This window comes from Rutilus rutilus, assembly GCF_951802725.1.
Source record: "Rutilus rutilus genome assembly, chromosome: 9".
In the NCBI taxonomy this organism is placed as follows: domain Eukaryota; kingdom Metazoa; phylum Chordata; class Actinopteri; order Cypriniformes; family Leuciscidae; genus Rutilus; species Rutilus rutilus.
In genome coordinates, this window is record NC_140223.1 from 25,586,047 (window position 1) to 25,605,074 (window position 19,028).

Genomic DNA, 19,028 nt, shown 5'->3' on the forward strand with positions numbered 1-19,028 from the left:
TATATATATATATATATATATATAATACTTGTATTCAGTCATATTAACCTAATCATATTAACAGTCATCAGTACAGTACATATTAATATTATTCAGTCATCTCCCTAATCATATTAACCTCAGACTTTTGAAAGTTAGTGTATATCCGGCAGTACCAACACTCATAGTTACCTGTGTTGTAGTAGTAGTCTGAATCTTCTTGATCTCTTTATCTTTGCCATCATCTGATTTCTCTGTGTCTGATGTGGTGCTGGTAACATCTGCAGTGCTCTTTACCCCAGAACCCCCTGGCTCCAACTCTACACCCACAGTCTCAATCTGCCCAGGGCATTTAGACAGGCTTTCCCCTTCAGAGACATTGAAACCACTCAAAGTAGGCTGCATCTTAAAGCTGTCATCCTCCAAAGCCGTTGGGTTGGCGTCCAACTCTTTCGAGCTCTTGGTCATGAGAGCCAGAAGCCCAAGGTCTGCACTAGTGCTGGTGTGGACCTGAGGTTCCACTCCTGAGAGCGGAAGAGGTTCAGATGGTCCCATTTCAGGCAGGAGATTTTCCCCAGAGCTGGTTGCCATCGTGCCAAAGAGGAAGGTGTTGTTGCTGGAGATGGCATCTTTTTCATCAGCCAGGGTGATAAGAGGACCTGAGCTTTTGTCTTCTAGGCTGGCTTTAGGTACCAGTACGCCGTTTACACTGCTGTTCAGCTTCTCCACCACAGCCGAGTAGACGTTATCAAGGAGAGAGTCCACTTCCACCAAGCCACCATTTTCTGTGACAGGTAGGAGGTCCATGTCGTCCATCTTCACCTCTGTGGCCTCAACCTTCTCAGCTTTAATATCTACAAGCAGGTCATGAACTTCCATATGGACACCTGATGCTGGGTTCTCCTCATCCAAACTCTTAGATTCAGACAAGAGGTTTCGCCCGGAATCTGCTGTCTCTGGTTCATCCGCTTCACTCTCAGGAGTCTGGGTTTGGGAATCTGGGTCCAGCTCTAGGGTGCCTTTGATGGCGGAAGCCTGGGCTGAAAGCCCTGAAATGGTGCTGACAAGCCCCTTCTTCCCTTTCTTAATGTTCTCCTCTTCCTGTCGCTGGTATTCCTCATACATTTTGGCTAAATATTCCTTGTGAGCCTCATATGTCACCTGCCAAACAAATCGACAAATTTAGGCTACTTAATCTATCCATCCATCCATCCATCCATCCATCCATCCATCCATCCATCCATCCATCCTCTCAAACAAGTCTTTGTCAAGCCCACATTTAGTTTGCCTTGACTAACTTTGCTTTTCTATTTTAAAACTAACAGATATATGAATTTGATCTACTTCATTCAATTCTGCATCCTGTTTGCTACCTCAATTTAAATCCAATTCAAATTTAGGAATTGAATCGGCATTTAAAGGCATTCTCAATTCAATTCTCACACTTATGGAGCCCACTGTCTACATCTGGATTATATCATCCATCTCTGCACTCTAGATATCTCTAATCAATACTGGCCAATTTAAAGCTTATAAGATCTACTACTACAAGTTTGTTCAGCTGGTAAAAACCATTTACTTTGGAGTGGGCTATGGAGAGTGTGTCCACCCACACACGCCAGCCGCCCCACTCGTGCTTGATGGCGTGGTACAGAAGAATCCGGAAGATGTTGTAAACCATCTCTGTGATCTTCTGTTCCTCTGAGTTCTTAGGGTTAATGTAGCTGAGAGAGAACATCCAGTCCTGCCAAACGGAACACTGCAGCAGACACCTGTCACACCAGAAATGAGATGGATTAAGCTTTCGGCACTCACTCGTGTTAAACCCTCCTCTCCTCCGCAAACATATTTTTTTACATCCTCAAACGACACTCAAAAGTGGAACCTAATTCACAAACCGACAAGTAACACAAAGCAATTTCAGCCCCAACCTCCATTAAACTTCAGATCTGCGAGGTAACGCTAAGAATGACTGGCAGCTATTTGAATAACACCTGAAGCACTTTGTGTTATCCACCGTCATTTTTTTTTTCTCTGTGCATTGTGGCATAATAAATGGATCTTTGGGTGAGGCGGAATGAATTAAGCTTGTTTCTTTTGCTGAAACACTCCGGGTTGTAAGATTGCGGTAAGGACGGTTTAATTTCAAACCCATCCCTATCGGCTATTAAAGAGATAAACTACGGCGTGTAAACCATCGCTACAGGATTAGTTTATCCTGAAATGAAAATTGTCATAATTTACTTACCCAACAATCTATCATCAGTGGAAATCAAAATAAACATTTTTGAAGAATTGGATTGGTCACTTTGCAATGAAAATAAACGAGGGATTTGAAGATACAAAAAGGACTCCAATAAAAGTGATCCATACTAATTCCGCATTATTTTCAATGTCTTCAGAAGTCACACGATCGTTATTTACAAACAATCTGGACATTTGCACTGGATTTCCTTGGTTCATGTGCAAAGTACCAATGTCCAGTTTGTGAACAAAATGTTCCTTTGAGTCAAATCTTTCACAAAAACTGATCTGGGCTGCAGATCAGAAACTTTTGGCGCCAACGTTCTCTACAATCTATTTAAGCTTCTAACGCTTTTTGTAAATGAAGCTCTGTAAGATCTGTTCAAGATCTTACTGGCTCAATGATCTATCTTAAGATTAACAACTCACTGAAAGGGAAGAATATGAGTGGAGAAAATTTGATCTTTTTCCTCACACAAATCTTTTGCATGGTTTCAGAAGAGTCATGTGAATCACTTTTGGGTTCTCCTCCATCCTTTTTGATGGAGCCTCATTCCCCATTCGGTATAATTGCATAGAGAACAGTGTGAAGCACCGTCTTCATAATTCCTTTAGCATTGCACAAAAGAAAGAAAGCCGAATGGAACAACATGGGGATGAGTAAATAATGACACAATTTTCATTTTTCACAATTTTCACAAATGTCTGGTCTAGTTACCAGTCACTGTTTACAGACGGTTTAGGAAAGCACTTTGGAGACGTAATGACTTCATCAAGTCTAAAAGCTTCTTGACTGGCTCACTGTAGAACGTAATGATGGAGATGATGAAAAGTAATAATAACAGCCAATTGAGATTTCAGCACACACTGGGCGACTGATTGACTGCCAGACTTGTGATTGCACAGAGGAGCCCTGCACAAGCTTACGAGAGAAGAAAAGAAAAACCAACAGCCATAGGACAGCAGTGAAACTGGTGTGGATTCACATGTGTCTCTGAAACATCTGCTGTGAGAGAAACACGGCGAGGATTCGGAGGATTATTAAGCGTCACGGGGGTGCCCATTAAACACAACAACAAGGGAGAACGTCACTTTTCTCTGCTCTCTTTTCTGATCCGTTCACTAGGCGGTTAATTGCTGTCGTTGCGGATGGGACGAGAAAGGAAGAGACCCTCACCGTCTGTTTTCACGGCTGTTACTGAAGAGCTTGATCATGTCAGAGAGGAAGAGACGCCGCACCTCCATCAGGTCAGCGCTGGCCGTGGAGCTCTTCAGCAGTGTGGCCACCACCTTAAGAATCACTGAGCACAACCAATAGAAAAACACCAATCACTCAGCCAATCAAAGCAGAGTTGTATCTGATTGACACAGATGCGAACCAATGAAAATGCACAATTGACACAAATGAGACGGGCATCTCTATGTGTAGAAGCAAACGTTTAATCATTCGCTAGTAAGCTTTTAACTTCCACAGATGACAATTAATGTATTAGGACCAGACCACAAAAAGAATGAATGGGCTGACAGAAAGAATTACTTGGGTTCTGGATCTTCACAGTAGAATCGGGTTCAGCATGAGGCTTGTGGACGACCTGTGTGCAAACCTGCTCTGTCAAAATCTAGACAGGAAATAGATCAGATGAGATGAGACATTACTAGAACAGATAAAGCATCAATTATTAAGATGGCTTAAAACTAAACTGAAAACTCTATTCAAATATTTTGTGTAGTGGATATACAATGGAACCAAGTAAAGCATAAAAAAGTTCCAAAAATATAACTAAAACTGCCTCTTGCAAGTTAACTACTAGTTACCTAAAGAAATGCCCTTTTAAGCTTTCTATTCTAAAAGTACTGAAAAAATGTATCACGGTTTCCACAAAACTATTAAACAGCACAGCTGTTTTCAACATTGATAATAATAACTGTAACTTGAGCATCAAATCAGCATATAAGAATGATTTATGTCATTTAAGGATCATGGAGTAAGACTGGAGTAATGATGCTGACATCAAATGAATAAATTACATTTGAAAATATAGATAAAATTTATGATAATATTTAAAATCATGATAATATTATAAATATTTCACAATATAATTATATAAACAATTATTTATATCAAAATATGAATATGTAAAATATCTTATGCTCACAAGGCTGCATTTATTTAATTAAACAATAATTATATTGTGAAATATTTATAATATTATCATGATTTTAAATGACGGTCTTCTTTTTATATATATATATATTTTCAAATGTAGTCTATTTATGTGATATCAAAGCTGAGTCTTACATCACAGTTGTTTATTTTAGTTTTGCATATTTTCTATTAAATACTATATTTTAGTAGAACTATAATACTGTATTGACCAATCAGCATCCAGAACAGAACAATCTGTTTTATATTACCTCATATAGTGTGTTGTATGTAGTTATCGACAGTGTGTTGGAGTGCAGCATCAGTCGTTCCCCAAGAAGTGTGAAGAGACTGTTTGTGTGCATTATTTCCACCTTCCTCCTGTGACAAAACACACACACACACACAAATAGAAAACATACTGTAGTTGAAATGCCAGCTTTCATACATCTCACAGCTAATGTCAAGCTAGCAGGAACAGGCCTTGATGGCGACTGAGCTTGGCACCTTTTGCATGGTGTCAGGTACCTTCAGTTTTTCACTCAGAATAACGAAGCAACCACCTCTGCGCTCTCGTCCTGGAAGAGCTGTGGCTTTTACAATCACAAACTATCCAGCAGCACATCATTCTGAGGTACTGTCAGGATGCTAAGCCTCCTAAATGCAATCTTGCCCAACAGCAAGTACAGACAAATGGGGACTGTACAGTAAAATGACAACCAGGAAAAAGTATGTTTTAAAGTGCCTGTGAGCATTCAGGATGTTAACCACTCAACGATGGATATGCTAATGACGACAAAGCAAATGTGGGTTTTATGTGCACTCTAGGCTAACTGCAGTACAAGTCTGCAAATGTCAGCCTAAAAACAGCATGGTTGCCTTTATATTTTTGTAAGTGTTAATTTAAGGGAAACGGTCTTATGCATGAATTTGCCCTCACACCAATACACACAATACCAAAATACAGTGTGTGTGTGTCAGTATATGTATTGGTGTAAGTGGGGTCGGTAAAATTATAACTACATTCTGGCCTAAAAAACTCCTTAAACTACATTCCGTGACAAAACAACAGTAGAATTTGTAAAATTATGGTGTTTGCTTGTCTGCCATGACAACTCTGTGGGAGAAATGCTGCAAGTTGAGTGATAGACTAATAGAATAACTCATGACTGGAAAAGGCTCTCAGCCAATCAGAATTGAGAACCTGAACAAACTGTTGTGTATATATAAGATATGACAGTTAAACTGAAAAAAATGAATTGCATGTGTTAATGCGTTAACGTCAACAAACACTATATACATATACACAATATATATATATATATATATATAGTTCAGTCATGAAACTCTAGAAGGCGCAGCATGGTTGGTCCTTCTGCAAGCTACTGTATCAAATCATTTCCACATGGAACAAGATGATTGGCCTCTGCTGATCCTGCAGCCAATAAGATTGCTTGCTCAACATTTAAATAGTCTGGTTTATTTTTTGCTGAAAAGCTAGCCCTGAAGAGCACTTTCAGAGTTCCTCTGAAACCCTCCACCTCCCCCAGCTCCACCTGCCTAGATCTGCTACGAAATGTATGTATGTCTATTCATGTAGCATATCTTACATGATCACAGCAGCGTGTCTGTGTTTCTCTTAGGAGTAGCTCTGCAGCAGCAGCATCAATTATCAACATCAGCAGCCATATATTGTCCTCGCATGTATTCAGAGAGTTGTTATGATAGAAATATATAATTAAATAAAACTGTGATTTGAGGTGACTTCCGTTATACCACTCATCCCTACATAGATACACACTCACAAATATCAACATACACACACTAGTTAAAGTAACACTATGTAACTTTTCAGCCTTCATAATATATTTCCAAGACCCTTGTGATGGTACATCGACTTACAATAGGTTGAATGACACGTCTGCCATAGCCTGACGGGGTCTGTATCGCTTTTACTGGCACTATGTAACTTCGGGGTTCGGGTAGTAACCAGAGCACAAAAAGAACTACAAAATTCGACTGCTTTACGGCATACGTCACTTCCCCCACCACTTCCTCACATTTGGACGTGAGAGCAACCAGCGTTTGTTTTCGGCTTTCGTGCGTATGTTTTTGTCATGGGGGCTGTTTACATCTGGCTATTTCATGCGGTTTCTCAGATCGGATAGCTATCCGATCATGAAAAGACAATAACTTAAATGCCCTCCGAAACGCATTCGAGACGGATTTGAATCCGATCGTTCAAACCACTTCAGGAGGAGATCTGAGACGCATTCCAGACAAAACTGGACAAGTGTAAATGCATCCGGTTGTTGAAACCACATATGTAAATTGTACTCCCCCTAAAAATGCAAAAAAAAAAAAAAAAAAAAAACCGTGTGAGAGCGTGTTATAGGCTATATGTAATGTTATTGCCAGATATGACGACGCTCCTGGAACACGCATCACCGCAGATGAGCAGCTGAGCATCTATTCATCAAGCCAACGTGCAAACTATCGCAAATCAAAGTGAAACTAAGTCGAAGACGCTAAAAGCCTGGTTTATACTCGACGCGTCCGCACGAGCGCGAAGGTGCGCGCGGCAAAAATGACGTCATTGCGGTGTGGGCGGTCGTGCGCGTTGGGTTCGCAAGACCCAATTTCGGCTGGCGGTGTGCGCGACATTTTTTGTAACAACGCGCGCGGCGCCGCATCCGAAGATGAACGACTTCGAGCCGAATCTGGCCGAGCTCGAACTTCTCACCACACCAGCACCCAGTTTGCAGTATAAATGAGTTGCTTACATTTAAAAAATGAGCATACAATAGCATAAAAAGTATTTTTAATGAACATAAAGGTCCATGTTTAATAAAAATGTTCACGAAACGTAATGAAATGTTTAGTGAAATTAGAAAATATGAAGGAGATCGTTGATTTAGTTATGTTTTTTACACATTCTAATATCCATATATTTTGTTTTATTGTCACGAGTAATAATCTCAGGGTTTACTGGGTTTTACACGATTCTTTTTGTAGTGTGGTATTGGTGGTGGTGTACTAAAATAAACATTGTCACGTGTGTATAGCTTTCTTCTTCTCACTGCTGATTCCTGGTGGTTTAGAGGACAATTACTCGAGTCGCCCCCTATCGTTTCAAAGAATAGTACAACGGCGAGCGCGTCAAGTGTAAACGCCTCGTCCGTTTCGGGAGGTGCGCGCGCAGTCTGCGGAGACTCGCGCTGCGGAGCCAGGCGAAAGTATAAACAAGGCTTAACACACAATCATCATCATTAAAAGTAAAGAAATGAAATGATCTTACCAGGGCTGTTACTGCTTTCTCTTATTGCGGTCATTTTAGCTGATGATCAATAAAATGCAGTTCATTTGCTTTCGGTTGCACTTCATATAGCACGGGAATTAAAGATCGGATTTAAATCCGTTTCGCAAAAACACATTTATGTGACCAGGTGTAAATGGAATCGTTTTGATAAATCAGATAGCTATCCGATCTCTTATTTGTAAACTTGTTTGCGTTCTATGTTGTTGCGCTTGCTTGTAGTATGTCATTTTTTTACGATGCTGTTCATTCATCCATTGTTGATAATTAGACCAGTCCAATAATTTCCACATATGTCTAGCTAGCTTTCTATTATCAGAGCTGTCTTACGTGTTTTTTGCGTTATGTTTTATTGTCTGGCTTGCCTCACAAACTAGTTTGCCAGCTGAACTCAGGTGTTGTGAGGTGTATTTATCACGTAGTCCTGAGGGATATCAGACGACGCTGTTGACGTTGATTCCTGCGATTATCATGAGAACAGTTTTCAATATCTCACATAGTTATCATCAGGACATAAATAAGCCTAATGTAGAGGTTGTAAATAGTGTAAACGAGCACAATTTGCAAACTATTATGATAAATTGCAATAATCATGTCTAATGACATCATAACGGCCAATGTTATGAAATAATGCGAAGTACATTTAACTTTATTGATGTTAGGCCTATCTGGCATTTTGTAATGTTTACACAAATTAAATTATACAGTAGGCCTAGACTATAGGCTATTTACTTGTGATTTAGCTGGTGGAGGGGGAGGTGGAGGGGGGTATTTACGACAGTGCAAGTATTCCACAGCGACTCTAGGGGTCGCTGTTTGACAAAAACACAATTTCTACATAGTGTTGCTTTAAAAGAAGAGGCTTATGCGTAGAGTATCTCACACTATACTTAACAAAAGCCCTGGAGCCATTTAGAGAATATTTCTGAAGAACTTTAAAATTTCATAAAGACACTACTGATGAGGACTGTCCTTACGCAACCACAAATTTCACCTTGTCGGATTCACTTAAGAAAAGGCATCTCTTGGGAGACTTTGTATGTGAAAGTGTCTCTGGAAAAGAGAAGAATTGATGTACTCACTTGTGACCTAAGTGTTTGAGAAAATATGCCAGAACTTTCAGAGCCTGAACTCGGATACTTTCACTCTGGGAAGCCAGAAGTTTGTACACCACCCTGGAAAGAAATGAAATTAAAATAAAACTAAAAAGAGAATTATTGTGATTTAATTAATTAAATATTAAGTTAAAAACAAGAATCAGAGGGAACGTGCCAAACACTTAATTCTTTCAATTAATCAAGTGGCAGATAAAAAAAATATATATAAAAAAAACAGACAATAATAAGTAATACTTGAGAGGAAATGGCATTGTAAACCACCATGAAGCTGTTCATCAAAGTCATATCAGTTATTTTGAGCCAATCCCGAAACTTTATCAAATCCATCTAGATTCATTAGCTTGACATGCAGGGTTTGAGCTTTATCCTGCTTGTCAGAAAATAAATAAATAAATAAATATGAAAATATCATTCCAATTCCTATGTCGAGTCTTGTGAATAATTCATGATTGTATCAACTCCATCATGGGAGACAAGATGAAATATAATGAAATTTGACTCTGTGTGGAGTACAAGGATTTTTACCGGATGCCATTCCTCTGGTCAAATGCAGGAATCATGGAAGCAGGGTGCTCAGACATGAGGGCCACAAGCAGCTGAAGAACATCATGGAGGTTCTCATCCTGAATTGAGTAAAAGGCATAAACACACATCCTGCATTTAAAGGGGTACTTCACCGCTGGGCTTTCAATAAAACATAATAAAGCACGCAAACACACACACACACACACTTCTTCTTCTTCTTATACTGTATATATATATATATATATATATATATATTTATTTAATGCAACAGAAGAATTTTATTCCAATCTTGAAGCACATGGTACCAGTTAAAAATGTGTGCAGCCCTAATCATTTTATAATAGTGTTTTCTACATTTTAGAACAATAGTAAGTTGAAAACTATTAAATAACGGAAGTATGGAAATTATGTAGTGACCAATTATTAAATAAATCAAAACATCATCTTATATTTGAGTACACAGTAATTTATTCCTCTGATGTCAAAGCTGAATTTTCAGCATCATTACTTCCAGTAAAAAAATGTTGTTTGATTTACAGTAGTTGTTCTTTTTTTAATTTGTAATTATTTACACAACAAATTATAAAATAATGCACTACACATATATAAATAATGAGTTTTGCGCTGGTCTTATTCTCAGATAGGAAATCATATGTTAGCCTGAAGATGGGTGTTCGGAAATGTGTGTAGTCTATATGATCCACTTTAAAATGACTAAAGATTAAGTGTAATAGGGAGTCGTTGAGTCACTGATTTGAATTTCTTTCAGTCAAATCTTAATTTAAGGTGTGTAAAATTGGGCCCATTTAAGAACATGAATGAAGAATAGGAAATGTTCTAAAATAGATATATGTCATATATATGTATGAATTCTGTAATATGGCGAAGACCCACCTCATGCATGGTCAGCAGGTAGTTTAAAATACTTTGAAGCTCATCTTCTTTAACACCTCGGTCCTGACGAATAATAATACAAAAAAGAAACGTCAACAAAAAGCTGAGCTGTGCTACTTTTGCAATATGCTGTTGTTAAAAACCCAACTGCTCTTATAAGCTGCTACTTCCATCAGCATGCTGACAAACTATGAAATATAAATAGAAAGAAGAAAAAAAAAACACACAATAACAATGAGTTAAAATTCAGTGAGGCTGTTTGCGAAAATGAATGTTCACAGCAAAGTTTTGTCCTGACTTTTACAAGCTGTCTCTTATTGCCAGCAGCCATATCAAGACAAGCCCAAGACTGGTTGCCCACTGAAGCTAAAGCCAAGTTCACACTACAGGATTTTATATGGAAGCTTGTTTCCGCCACAGAATAAAACATTTTAAGAGATAATTGCGACTTTTTATCTCACAATTGCGAGTTTACATCTCAGAATTTTGAGATATAAAGTCAGAATTGCGTGTTATAAAGTCAGAATTGCGAGATATAAAGTCAGAATTGCGTGAAATAAAGTCGCAATTGCGTGTTATAAAGTCAGAATTGCGAGATATAAAGTCAGAATTGCGTGAAATAAAGTCGCAATTGCGTGTTATAAAGTCAGAATTGCGAGATATAAAGTCAGAATTGCGTGAAATAAAGTTGCAATTGCGTGTTATAAAGTCAGAATTGCGAGATATAAAGTCAGAATTGCGTGAAATAAAGTCGCAATTGCGTCTTATAAAGTCAGAATTCGGACTTTTTTTCTCGCAATTGCGACTTTATATCACGCAATTCTGACTTTATAATACGCAATTGGGAGATATAAAGTCAGAATTGCATGATATAAAGTCGCAATTGCGTGCTATAAAGTCAGAATTGTGAGATAAACTATTCTGAGGTAAAAAAAAAAAAAGTCCGTCTTTTTTCCCCTTAGAATTGGACTTTATATCTCACAATTGTGAGTTTATATGTCACAATTCTGAGAAAATATGTCAGAATTGCGAGATATAAACTAAATAGAATTCTGACTTTATAACACGCAATTGCGACTTTATATCTCGCAATTCTGACTTTATAACACGCAATTGTGACTTTATTTCACGCAATTCTGACTTTGTATCTCGCAATTCTGACTTTATTTCTTTGTGGTGGAAACAAGCTTCCATAATTTTAAGCCCGATTTAAGCCCGATTTGCAAATCGTTGAGCTCGCCGACAGGTCGGCGTGTTATCGCGTGCAAATCGCGGGGGATTAGCGGCCGATGAACGCTCGCCAATCTGTTAGTATGAAAGAGCCAACAACGCATCAAAGACGCTCGCAGACGCCTCGCAGACGTGCTAGATATCCGGAGCTGTCGCACGACTCAACCTCATGTAATGTCATGAGATACAGCCAATCAGAGCAAGGCATGGGTTGAGGTCACCGGGTAAATACGCGGTTTTCAAAGAAACAAAAAAAAATTATTTTGCGTTTTTTTTTTTGAGCAAATCATCAAGCAAACAGTTTGCAGCACTAATTTCTGTCTGACGTCCATATTCAAACAAAGACTTGCGTGTTGTGTTCTTCTTCGTCTTCTTCGCTGGGTAGTGGCGCGCGTGCTGGTTCGCGTCATTTCCGGTTCGTTTTATCGCGTGATTTTTCGTGACAAAACGTGGTTTGTAGACAAGATAGAATCGTTGGGTGACAGAGTTGTTGTCAACTCATGTAGTGCGTTACCTCCTGTTGCGGATCAATCACGTTGTGTCGTGTGGTGTGAACAGCTCAACAACTTGAACACTCCTGATTTCACAGAGAGCAAGTCATGTAGTGTGAACCGCACAGTTCAGCCCGACGTTTTAAAATCATGTAGTCTGAACTTGGCTTAAGCAGGGTTGAGCCTGGTCAGTAACTGGATGGGAGACTCCTGAAAAAACTAGGTTGCTGCTGGAAGAGGTGTTAGTGAGGCCAGCAGGGGACGCTCACCCTGTGGTCTGTGTGGGTCCTAACACCCCAGTGTAGTGATGGGGACACTATACTGTCAAAGAGCACCGTCCTTCGGATGAGATGTTAAACTGAGGTCCTGACTCTCTGTGCTCATTAAAAATCCCAGGATGTCCTTCGGATAAAAGAGTAGGGGTTTAACCCCGGCATCCTGGCCAAATTTGCCCATTGGCCCCTGTCCATCATGGCCTCCTAATCATCCCCATACATACTGATTGGTATGCTCTACACCAGTAAGCTGGTGTGTGGAAGGCGTTCTGGCGCAATATGGCTGCCGTTGCATCATCCAGGCAGATGCTGCACATTGGTGGTGGTTGAGGAGAGACCCCCCCCCCCCCCCCCCCCCCCCCTTCTATGTAAAGCGCTTTGAGTACCCAGAAAAGCGCTATATGTAACATATTATTATTATTATTATTATTAGGTAAGCAGCGTGAACTGTCTGGTTGGAGCTGTGCTGATGAATGCACATGTTTCTCATTATTGCGAGAGCACAGGCAGCTTGAGAACTAATCGTTGTTTGCTTGTGCCTTGGCCACCTGACAGATTTCTTGATGTGTTAGCACTGGTCTGAACAAGTGTACACTTTTCCTACAGTCCTGTTAGAAAATTGTAAACAGCTGGGACTGGTGAATGAGAGTGAAAACCTGCCAAAGCAACAGCCCTTGAGCTGTTGTTCTCTATATTTTGGTAAATCAATACAGGCACAAAATGAAAATGAATTGATTTTACTAAACCGTATTAGATGTAGTATTCTAGCAGGTTAATATAGTTTTGATACAAAAACCACAGTTAAACTATGGTTAGTTAATACACATTCAAGGATGATTTGGGACAGATGTCAAGTCATTTTCTTTTCTTTTTTTTTCATTTGTCTGCATATGCTACATATTATCCAGTTATATGTGAATACATGAAATGATGCTTACCTTCAGTATGAGCTGTTTGAGGAACAGCAGCATGAAGGCTCTGAGGGAGGTGATCTCTTTCTGCAAGGGCCGAGGACCGTCTGCTAACACAGGAGTCACAGAGGAACTGTTACAACAAACCGCACGACATCTCAAAAATGTCATGTTTAATGTTTCACAGATACTGGCATTAAGTTCATAGTGAGAGTGTCAAAGAGCGCCTCGCTCTCAGTCAATGGAGAACCGTGGCATGGACATGGGCTTCTGCCAATCGAGAAGAGCGGAGAGGTCAGAGCTCTCAGAAGAAAAGCTAAGCCCTTATTAACTCCAGACGGGAAGACAGCTAGAGCTCAGCAGGCCACACTTCATTTCAGTAACATCTGCACTAATTTCGAATCCCTGGTCACTCTGATTTTGCAAAGTAAGACATGTTCCCTGGGTCAGCGTATTTTGTTGTTCCTAGAACAACATACCAGTCCAAAAACTTAGTCCTTACCTAAACCCAATCCTACTCATTAACATATCCCTTAAAAAAGAGGCAAATGATAGGTGTAGAAGCACCTAACCTTGTAAGCCTAAACTTAACATGAACTGTTAACTTGTCCTTTAAATCTGATTGGTTGCTTGGAATGTTTAACCAGGAACATGATTGGTAAAGTGATGTTCACCCTCATACTTCCAGAGCTCCTTTTTAGTACTTTTTCGACGTGTGTGTGACAGATTTCCATTTGCTGTTTTACTGGGAATGGCCTGAGCATAAAAAGAAGAACTTGATTAGCTGTCATATTCACAGATTCATCTCAGGAGGTCTGATCACCACCAATCACTTGCTATTACACTGTCTAAAATGATCAACTCTGTTAAATGTATGATGTCTCTTTCTCTATTCATATCAGCGGCGACCAGCAAAAAGAAAAAAAAAACCTTTAAAGGTTTCATTCTTCAAGAATTGTAAAGCACAATTAAGCACCTGGAGCTGTTTTTACATTTACAGATCCATTTCCAAAAACATATTAGCCTCTGCAGTTTTAATTTCTGAATAAATGGAGGCAGTCCAGTTACCCATGATAAAATTCTGCTAAACTTTCATTGAATATTAAAGTGAATATTAAATAATTCCAACATTCATTGGATAAACACATTAAATGATAAATGTTACATGATATAAAATTACTTCCCTGCAAGTTTTTCTTTTGTTTTCTATGGAAGCTTGTTTCCACTACAGAATAAAATAAAAAAAATTTAAATTTAAATTTTCCTCAGAATTGTGAGATGTAAACTCGCAATTGCGAGTTATAATATCAGAAATGAGAGATATAAACTCGATATTGTGTGAGTTATAAAGTCAGAATTGCAGGATATAAACTGACTTTTGACTCCTTTTCTCGCAACTGCGAGAATCTCGCAATTCTTACTTTTTCCCGCAATTCTGACTGACTTTCTCGCAACTCGAGTTTATATCTCACAATTCTAAGAAAAAAGTAAGAATTGAGAGTTTATATCATCAAAGGTCAGAACTGTGAGATAAAAAGTTGTAATTACCTTTTATTTTTTATTCAGTGGCGGAAACAAGCTTCCATAGTTTTCATCAATATCTTTAGTTTCTGTCTTTTGACCAAAGTATGCTCTAAAGTTTGTCAAATTCTGTCATGTTATTTTTACAATTCAAGCGGACATCTGCAAAATGCCACACAAAAGAAAAAAAACATACCTATAACACAAACTTTCAACCAAATACATTTTTTTCATTTGTAATACTCTATAATGTATTCATTTAAAAATGTATCTGACAGGTAAGATCAGCAAAACACATGTTCTAAACCATCCTAAAAAGCTCCTAAAATAACATACGAATAGAAGTATGATTTGTCACATAATGAGTACTGAATTATTTGCTTTTTTTATTTTTATAAATTACTGTATTGTGAATTCTCTATGCTTTAGACTGCTATTACTGTTTTAAGTTTTAAACCTATATACAATATTGTGTTACGTGTGTATCGTCGTGTGTATATCGTAGGTGTATCGTCATGATGCATCTTTTTTTTTTTGCATTATATTTGTAAACCTTTAACATTTTCATCAATCATTTTATTGATGAGATTAGCATTGCTTTTATTAAACAGATTATGCAATTGATTGTCCATTGTCTTAGTCCTTCCTTCTATGTAAAGAAAGCTGTTTCTAAAGAGAGATCATGGGATGTTATCTACCCGGTCAATAAGATGACTGATTAGTGTACATTTTTCTATAAATATTTGATAATTTGTCCAAAAATCCAACCAAAATAAAACATTCCCCAGCCCACATTAATCTGAACACCCATTACAGTACTAAAATGAATATTAAAAGCGTAATTTCATTGGTAAACACCAAAATCTGCAATCTAAGAGACTTTGGAGCAACTGTAGATTGGTTTATCTCCAAATTGGGGAAAACAATATTTTACACAATTTTCCTGTCTACTGGATCTCATTAGGAGATCAAATCCATGATTCAAGCAAAACTAAACAGAACAATAGAATGACTGATATCTCTTTTACTCAATAACACTTCTTCCTGCACCCTTAATTGATTGTGAATATGAACACTCACGGCAAACACTATCTCTTATTTGCAAAGAGTAATGAATCTGGCATGGTGTCAAACAGATAATCAATGCATATGTACTCTCACAGTCTCCCTTTGCAGTGCACTATCCTGAAGATCAGCCCAAACAGCAGTGCATGTGGAAGCTCCTTATCAAAATGGATCTGTGCGGCATATACAGAAGTGAAATTAAAAACCATCCCTTCAGAGGGTGTATGTCTTAATGCGGGCCACAGTAAATATACAGTAATTGGATCTGGAGTCATACTACGGCTTATCTTCTGAAGCCAGGAAAATGGGAAAACGAAGCCAAAAGAAAAATGTATTCAGCCCCTGGAGTTTTACACAAAAGCTCTCACACAGCAGAACTGGACTTGGGTTTTGACCGGCTAAACATTAACAACGGTGATTAACTGTGTGTGTGCTCGGGGATTTAAACACCAAAACATGTCTCTACGCAAGTGCGTGAACGTTAATGCTGTCCCAAATAAAAAAAAGAGAACATTCAGAGGTAACGTTTTCATAACATAATGGGAACGTTAGCAAAGCGTTTAGTTGGCTGCGATTGCAGTCAGAAGAAAGCTACATTTTCGCTAGTTAGTTAAAGTCCCCTTGTGGTGAAAATCAGGTTTTTAATGTTGTTTATTTGTCTATGCGGTGTTTTTCAAATGCTTTAAGGTGCAAATTCATAAGTCAACACCATTGCTGAATATTTTCTACTTAAAAATAGTCAGTCTCAAAAACACGGTTTGAAATCGGTGGTGTTTCTGACGTCACAAACTACCCTATAACCAATCACGTCAACGAGTGGATCTCTGAGCTGGCATGAGTGAGTGGAGGCGGGGTTAATTTGCATATTCATAGAACCACGTCATTTTGGTGATCAAAGATGAGTTTTAAGGGATAAAATTATTGACCATAGGGGGACTTTAAAGTTATTCAGTCTGTCAACATGTTTATAGCTAGCTACATGAACAAAACCAGATCCAATTTAATAGCACAGACATCCACAGACAGCTCTATCAGTGTCTTGGGTACTGAGGTTTGTTACTGCCACTTTAAATGCAAGAACTAAAGTTATGCACAACAGGACTTTTCGCTGTGCTTGATGTTTCTTGAGGGAGTCTTTCTATGTCTCTCAAGACACTGGTGAGAAAAGGCTGTCTGTGCTATTGAAAACAATGGGCAGGAGTGATGCATGACTTTAATTTGTGAAGTCTTGCTTGCTCTTAGAGAGAGAGAGAGAGAGAGAGAGAGAGTGTGTGTGAGAGAGAGAGAAAGGTTTATGATTAGCTGATGTTGCTCCAATGTAAAACAGAACTCTTTGTTGCAGTAATTGAACAACTTCATTATGTTATACTGCTTTCTCTATAACCCATCCCTTTGTGGGAAAGACAAAAAAGACTGCAGCGTTTGACAAATGAAGAATAAATCAATGCAGACCGCCACATAGAATTACCTACTTGGCAAGCCAGAGACAAATTCTTTTACATACTTTAGGAGAGCTCCTCTAGGACCTCTTCACCTGGTGTGACTGCGAAATGTGTTTGAGTGTTTCTTTGTGTGTCGCAGAGGTTTAATCTTCATGATGGTGTAGTAATCTCAGCACCAGCTGCTTTTCAAGATAAGAATAGCCATTTATCTTCTGCACTTTGTGTATGTGTGTACTACGTGTTAGGTTCTTTAGATATTCATTTAGTTTTAATCATTATCTGAAAAGATTCTGTGCTGTTTTATGAGCCTGAAGAAAATGTAATTAATTATTACACTGGGAGTATCACTTCCGATCAATTTAGTTTATTCTTGCTATATATCGGAAGTGGTATTAAAGACATTCACATTGTTACAAAATATTTCTGTTTCAAATAAATACTGTTATTTTCCTTTGCAGTGTCATTTGATTAAAGAATCCTGAAAAATGTATCACCATTTCCCCCCCAAAAAAAAACTGTTCAATGTTGATACTAATAATACATGTTTCTTGAGCAGCAAATCATCATATTATTATTATTTATGAAGAATCATGTGACACTGAAGACTGGAGTAATGATGCTGAAAATTCAGCTTTGCATCCCAGGAATAAATTACATTTTCAAATAAATTAAAATAGAAAAACTAATTTTAAAGGTACTCTAAGTGATGTCACACGTTTTTTAGGCCAAAACATTTTTTGTCACATACAGCAAACATCTCCTCACTATCCGCTAGCTGCCTGTCCCCTGAACACACTGTAAAAAAAAAGCGGTCTCTCTAGACACCACAGGCTCTACAAACGGCAACAAAAACAAACCGGGCTCACCCGCACCACGAAACACAACAAACAGTGTTCCAGCCAATCACTGGCAAGAAGTATTTGAGGGTGGGGTTTGGGGGGGTTAGTGCGCGTACACATGAAGGGGGTGTGGAAGAGACAGAAGAATGAAGAGGGAATTTTCAATTATGGCCGACACATGACCAAAGAGACGACTTTCCGATGAACAAATTGCAAAGAAGAGGGACAAGGACAAGGAACGCGCAAAGTACCGAATTTACATCGGAAAAACCTTCGAAAGGTGGCGAGAACTCCGCCGGCAGAAGGGATTCCAATCCGAAATTCAGTTGCTCTGTTTTTGCAGAACAGGTAAATGCATTTTTCTTTCTAAACTGACGTTCATGTTCGCCAAACCAACACAAGGATGTAATTAGCTAGAACTATGCAGTCAGCGTTAACTTTGGTGAATACAACATATATGTTTCTAGCAGCTAGCGATCAATCTCTATTGTAAATGATCAAGCAAATTCACAGTAGGGCGACAATTTGTGTGAATGATTGTTTTCACCCACTGTTTGTTATGAATTTGAATGTTCATTTATAGGCTATTGACAACTTTGACTAAATTTGTTTACGCCGCCGCCGTTGTTTATGCTCACTGGGAAACGCAAAGCTAACGTTATCTTGCTATTATTGCGTCCTTGTATGGGAGCTATAGTTATAATGTTTCTTATATGTTTCTCTTTTTCTGCATTCTGTTCTGCAATATATAAAAGCATTGATCTAACTTGGTGACATTACACATTGAATGAAGTATCAGTAAAACTTAACTTTGTTTGTAGTGACTACTTTGACTTTCCTTTATGCCGGAAGGGAGGGGAGGAGACGGGATGAGGAGGAGGGAGGGTCTAGCTAGCCTCCATTTTGTTTGACAACAATTTGAATGTCAACAAGAAATTACGTCTCCCGACATCGCTTACAGCACCTTTAAATTGTAATAACATTTCACAATATTACTGTTTTAAACTTATTTTTTATTAAATAAATGCAGCCTTA

At 38.5% G+C, this 19,028-nt stretch overlaps 1 protein-coding gene across 2 annotated transcripts in view; it reads right to left on the reverse strand.

The window, feature by feature from the left end:
* Positions 1 to 19,028, reverse strand: part of nbeab (neurobeachin b) — a 284,815-nt gene that overhangs the window by 156,268 nt on the left and 109,519 nt on the right. For both annotated transcript variants that reach the window (XM_084419403.1, XM_084419404.1), the window contains 9 exons: positions 13,154 to 13,233; positions 10,220 to 10,282; positions 9,326 to 9,423; positions 8,765 to 8,857; positions 4,639 to 4,747; positions 3,761 to 3,842; positions 3,401 to 3,524; positions 1,559 to 1,751; positions 172 to 1,140 (listed from right to left, as the gene is read on the reverse strand). In XM_084419403.1, coding sequence (XP_084275529.1) covers positions 172 to 1,140; positions 1,559 to 1,751; positions 3,401 to 3,524; positions 3,761 to 3,842; positions 4,639 to 4,747; positions 8,765 to 8,857; positions 9,326 to 9,423; positions 10,220 to 10,282; positions 13,154 to 13,233 — 1,811 coding nt within the window. The remainder of the gene's footprint in view (positions 1 to 171; positions 1,141 to 1,558; positions 1,752 to 3,400; positions 3,525 to 3,760; positions 3,843 to 4,638; positions 4,748 to 8,764; positions 8,858 to 9,325; positions 9,424 to 10,219; positions 10,283 to 13,153; positions 13,234 to 19,028) is intronic.